Genomic DNA, 6,010 nt, shown 5'->3' with positions numbered 1-6,010 from the left:
GTTTGGCGCGCAGTGTTCTGATTCGCTTATTTCCTATTTACTTGTTGGTGGACGCAATCCAGAATTACTGTTGCTTAAATTACAATCAGACCCTCTCAAACAACCCCCCACCCCCCTCTTAAAAAAAAACTCTTCGGATCTGCACGATTCACACAAGTCACCCAAACTGACGTGAAAAAAGCGGGAGGCGCCGAAAAGCGCGCTGTTTGCACCCCTGTATATGACAATAGCCAACCTTGTTTAAGTTTCTGAAATTGTAACAATATCAATAACACAGCTTTTCTAAGAAACTTTCCACAATCATACTGTGTTATTGACTCGCCAATGTTAGCATATATAGACATTAAACGCTGAAGATGTATGAGACAGGAAATTGGCTGCATGTCACATAAAAAGGTTTACTTACTGTTCATCCTCTTCATTTTTTAGCCTCTCAACTACTCTGAGATAATTTCTAGAATATCATTTAGAGAATGGGATGTGTTACGTGCAGGGGCTTTTATTATCAGTGTTGTATGTAAAAAGAGTATGTGGGATCTAATAAAACTAAATTTGCCAGGCTTAGAATTGAAAATGAACAATTTGTAATCATGACAGTGATGCTGCTTTAAACCACGCAGGATCAATTTATTGACATTTTCAATGAATTTCATTTATGATTAGTTTGAAATGTTTCTTCATGTTTTTTTACAGTGACAACTTTTAGAGGGAATTTCAAGCAGAGCAGAATCAAGAGAGGCTTGACATTTTCACAATGCAGATATGGATAACAGTAAACACTTAGATGGAAGAATTTCACAGCCATGACAGCAGGTAGACCAGGGTACTGGACTAACCGGACAGAATGACTGACATCTGTTGAGACAGACACACTTGACTGTGCATGAGCAGTCACATCTGATTAAATTCTTGCTTGTATGATATTCTGCCAGACAACCATCAACTATCCAGTTCTTTCTTAGGAAGCAGTGAAATCACTCTTGTTTTCTTTTTAACGATTGAAAAAGACTAACCAAGTCAAACAACATGGACATGAACATGGTTTGTATCACCATTAAAAATGTTTCTAAGTGAAATTCACCCTCAAAGGTTCAGATAAGAGGGAAAAATGCATTACCCAGTATGAGCATTAAATACTTACAGAGAATGTGATAAATTCATCTTAGGCAATTTAGATTTTCACATCGGTTTAATAAGTAGTATCCTTTGAAGCCAATGTTTCTTCATAAACCAAAACCAGAGTTTGGCATTAGAGTAACACAATATACAATATACTGTTACATTTATTAAAGACAAAGATCAATTTGAAATTTGTTCCAATCGTTTGTGAAAGTGGCAGATGCACTGTTAAGTACACCAGCACTAACAGACTGGAATAAAAAAAAAAAGATAGAGAGCGCCATGTGGTGGTCATGACAGGAATTATCTTACTGCTAGTCATCTCCCCAACCCTCATCTGAGAAAATATCAGCCTGCCGTTGTTTGAAATTGTTTTTGAAATCCTCATCAAAGTGCTCCAGATCATCTTCTTTGAAAATACCCTAGTAAATAAGGAAAATAAGAAAAACAGTTGTGTGATGACAAACACATCCTCTAAATAATGAATCTGAGCATGCGAGATGGCTAACAAGCCACAAATATCCGTGTCCTATGGTGTGGTGTTCTCACCTTTGGTAGGTATCCCAGCAGTTTTGTCGCATGCTGTTTTAGGAGCTTCTGTCTCTCCTCTTCGATGATCTTCCGACGCTGAGTCTCTCTCTCCTGCTCCATTGCTCTCTCCTCTTCCTCCCTCTCCTGTTGAATATTTAGATTCATTCATTCCACATTACCGGCAGTTATTGGTACAGTCGGACTCGGAAGGAACTAATGAGCGAGCTGCACATTTGCAGGTTGATTTGTGGGTTTGGGTCTTACTTGTTCAGCCAGATACTGCTGTCTCCTGTCCTCCAGCAGCTTCTCCACAGCCCGTTTGTGTTCCAACTGTTTCATACGACGCTTCTGGGCATTCATCTGCTCAATTCGGTCATCCTCTGCAAACTTGGCCATCATTATCTGTCTGAAGGCCTCCTCTTCCTCTTTCTCAGCTTGTATACGCAACTGCTTGAAAGCCATCATCTCCCGGCGCGTCTGCTGCAGCTCCAACCTCTGCCGGATCCTCTTCTCCATCTCTTCCTGTGAGTGACATGATGGTAAAGAGATGGTAAACGTTTTATATGGTGCTAGTGAATCTCACAAAAAAGCATCAATAAATACACATAATTACAATAAAATACATCTTCTCATAATCACACTGTAACCTGGACAACTTAAAATAGTGTAACCCAGTATTTTAATACAGTAAAAAAAATAAGATTCATTATTGATTGAGGAAATCTTGAAGGCCCTAAAAGGGTTATTTGAAATATGAATTGGACATTTGATTGACAGGAATCATGAGATTGACCTTTGTCATCTTTGTAAAATGTTTAAAGTGCATCCAGTAAAGTGTGATGTGGTAAGACAGTTCTCACAATTTCTTGTTGTCTTGCAGCCTCAGCCTGCTCTTCCAAGTAGAGTTCCTCACGGACACGCTCCATCTTCTCACGCTGTCTTTTCTCCATCTCGATCTGCTCAGAGAGCTAAACCAGAAGGAAAAAAAGAACACATTAACATCTGAATCTTGATTGCTCGCCTGTACTTGATGACCCAGAGGGTGAGCTTTCATGTACCATTTTGTGCAGGATTTCTTTCTCCTGCTCTCGCTCTCTAACTTTGGCCATCCTGTCCTCCTCTTTCCTTTGCTGGTATTGGGCAAACTCAATGATGCGCCTGTTCTCTGCTTCCACTTTTTCTCGCTCCATATGTCTCCACTCTGCTTGCTGCTTTTTAAATTCTTCAATGTATCTCTGAGTGGTCGTCACCTTCTCGAGTCGTAACTGAAGTTCCCTGTAAATTAAGCTTGTCAGTTTCAAACCATCCTAGAACCATCTGATCAACATCTGATCAACAGATGATATTGTCTATTTGCTCAAAAGTAGCAGCAAATAATAAACTTGAGAAAAAGGAACACACTCACATCTGGTCCTCCTCATAGATCTTTCGCACTATTTCGTCCACCATGAGTTTTTCTTTAAGAAACTCATCATAGGCTTCCTGCCTCTTGCGCTCCTTCTCCTCAAGCTGCTGCTCAAGCTCTTGCTGGTAGCGCACCACCTCTTCATACTTCTTCTGCTCCAGCTTTTCCTTTTCCATCTCTGCACGCTCATGCTCGCCCTTCATCGTACGGGCAATAGCAGCCTCTTGTCGCTGGTAATATGTAAAATCACAATAAGCAAAACCACAAAATAGATGGCCAAATGTAAGACACTACTATGGAGTTCACACTCACCATTGTCTCATATCGCATGGCCTCCTTTTCTGCCATCTGTGCTGCCCGTTCTCTGTTCAGGTAAGCAGATTTGAGCTTCAACTCTAGTTCTCGAAGCTCAACACTGCCAATAAAACACAACGTTTAATAAATGGTAAAGCTATATAAAAAAAAAATGATACAGCGCTACACAGAGTGCCATTACACTCTGGTCTGTTACCTGTTCTCTTTAATGTACTGCCTCATCTTCTCATCTCGAAGTTTCTCATTATTAATTCTCGCCAGCTCCTTGGCCATCCTCTCTTCCTGTTCAAGCTGCCTCTCTCTGAACTGTCTGTCCTCTTCTGCCTAAAAACATACATTTTGCAGGAGTCATAAGTGTTAGATTCTGATTTTATATATTCACATTTAATTGTAATATTAAATATATGTGTTAATTCAGAATAGATTGTGGTGATCTGTGTATGTTTTAATGCCCCAGGAAGGAAGACTGCAGTGCCATAGGGCACAGCTAATGGGGATCCAAACAAATAAACAAAAACGAGACCACGCATCTCTGCATATAGCTGACGTATTTTATAAAACCAACCTTGAGAAGTGATTCATTGACTTGTTTGCCATACTCTTCAGCTTGCACCTTGCGCAGGAAGCGCTTTCTCTCGACTCTTTCTTCGCACTGGTGGTTGGCTTGCAGCTGCCGCTCTTTGGCGATGCTTTTGGTCTGATCTTCACGCATTTCCTCCTGTTTGCGGTGATCCAGGATCATCTTCTGATGGTGGTTGTGAGAGATGTTGCGACGCTGGCTCATGAAAGACTGCAAAGACACGGTCACTTATAAGTTCTACAACACAACCTCGCTAATTAATGACTAAAATCGCGTCTTACATGTCATCTTTATTCGCGCGTCGTCATCTGTATACAACGATTAGTTTGTTCAAACAGACTGTCAAATCTACGTCATATTTACCATTCCTCAAGTGTGCTCGACAGCTCCGTCGATTTTGCTTTTGAAATGCTTCTGTTTCTATCCAAACAAAGTAGGAAACTCCACGCTTATTTGTTTGTGAGTCGTTGTCCTAGAAACGCCGGGCTTTCAGACCTGGGAATAAAGACGAATTGTATTGGCCAGCGCAACTCTTGCAGAGCCAATAAAGCGCAACAGGTTCCGGAAGTAAACATTGCATTTATTTTGTCAAAGGATAAATTTATGTTGAAGGATTCCTTAAAAACATTTAACTATATAGAGAGCTAAAAACTGTGTAAAATAAATAAATAAATATATGCGATCATCCATTTAATGGCAGTGAATAGTGACCACCAGCATCAAGCTTTGTAAAAAAGACAAACATATCACAGAATGATCCAATGACACGTGTTCTTCTGGGTGCATATTTTTAGTGAAAACCGAAATTGAATGTATTATTTAACGAAATTCTTGACCACCGTGGCCATTGGGCTTCTCGGCACGCCTGCACAATGTTCCTCAAGGCTCTATTAGGGCCGCAGTTCACTCCCTCTTTGCCAGAATAAGCACACAAGTTGTAGTTGTTAACACATTAGCTAACTAGAGTCTCACAAATGTGCATGTCGTGCAGTTGTGCAGAGAAGACCAACAGAAAAGGTCAAACATTTTGTTGAATAATACATGACATTTTTGTTTGTTTTTCACTAAACCCTATCATATAGGCCTACCCCCAGAACACTTGTAATACGCCATGTGTTGCATGGGATCATCATTCTGTGATGCTTTTGCATCTTTTTTTTTTCAAAGCTTGATGCTGGTCACTATTCGCTGCTATAATGAACGAGGGCTAGCATTTTTAAACAATTATCCTTTTGTGGTCCATAAAAGAAAAAGGGCATACGGCATTAGAACAACACCAGGGTGAGTAAATGATGACTTCATTTTCATTTTAGGGTGAACTATCCCTGTGTAGTTACCATGAAATCATTATTGATTTTTTTATTGATTTTTTTTTTACAGAAAGATTGCAGTATTTAATATAAAAGATTATTTGTGCACATCATTATTATTTTTTTTCACATCATGTTTCCTTGTAATCTTTAGAGGGCGGGACAACCTGTCACTCACATGAGATCACAGCAGTGGCAAACTATGATAGACAAAAATCACATCCCGCCCTACATGTTTTCTTGTTCGAGAAGCTGTTTCTCTCATACATAAGTCACAATAGGAAAGAAAAGAGATTGTTGTTTTATTGTTGGAAGATGAGAGGGTCTAGGCTCTTAGAAAAAGCATAACGGCTAACTTGGATCACTTGAGGCACCTCATCATATAATGGCAGTGACATCAGTGGCCAGCACTTTATGACAATAAGTTACAGTTTACGTTGCACTCAGTTTCTTGTGAATTAGCTTGTGTGTCTTGTGAATAATGTTCTATATTTGGTGTTAGCCTATATAGCTAAACATACAGTAGAACTGCAATTTTTGTGTAATGTGACTTACTGAGCAGTTAAAAAGGTGCAAATTGCTGTTAGCTGCAAATTACTGGCCACTACAGTGTGCATAAAACCACATTTAAGATTAGATTTAAATCTATTCATAAAAAAAACAAAAAAAAAAACAGATTTATTGGGCATACACAGCAGTGACACCAATCACTAAAAATTTGTAGTTTAATTGTTGAAATCTGGAAGCCAT

General features: G+C 39.5%; 1 protein-coding gene across 1 annotated transcript; it reads right to left on the bottom strand.

Moving 5' to 3' along the window:
- Positions 1–587: 587 nt before the first annotated feature.
- On the bottom strand, positions 588–4,470 carry mns1 (meiosis-specific nuclear structural 1). Its single transcript, XM_081358960.1, has 10 exons — positions 4,314–4,470; positions 3,936–4,160; positions 3,567–3,694; positions 3,368–3,470; positions 3,056–3,285; positions 2,709–2,925; positions 2,511–2,618; positions 1,915–2,172; positions 1,669–1,794; positions 588–1,541 (listed from the first exon to the last, which is right to left on the bottom strand). The coding sequence occupies exons 1-10, from the start codon at positions 4,314–4,316 to the stop codon at positions 1,434–1,436; spliced, it is 1,506 nt and encodes a 501-aa protein (XP_081215086.1). The 5' UTR covers positions 4,317–4,470; the 3' UTR covers positions 588–1,433.
- Between the last annotated feature and the right edge of the window lie 1,540 nt (positions 4,471–6,010).

This window comes from Scardinius erythrophthalmus (assembly GCF_964197995.2).
Source record: "Scardinius erythrophthalmus genome assembly, chromosome: 2".
Lineage (NCBI taxonomy): Eukaryota > Metazoa > Chordata > Actinopteri > Cypriniformes > Leuciscidae > Scardinius > Scardinius erythrophthalmus.
This window is presented reverse-complemented; position numbering and strand designations above follow the sequence as displayed.

What these genes read in the sequence shown, in the direction of transcription:
- mns1 (XM_081358960.1), bottom strand. An exon ending in TCAATGAATCACTTCTCAAG is followed by an intron (nt 3,695 to 3,935) that starts GTTGGTTTTATA and finishes GTATGTTTTTAG; the next exon opens with GCAGAAGAGGACAGACAGTT. An exon ending in AGCAGTATCTGGCTGAACAA is followed by an intron (nt 1,795 to 1,914) that starts GTAAGACCCAAA and finishes AATATTCAACAG; the next exon opens with GAGAGGGAGGAAGAGGAGAG.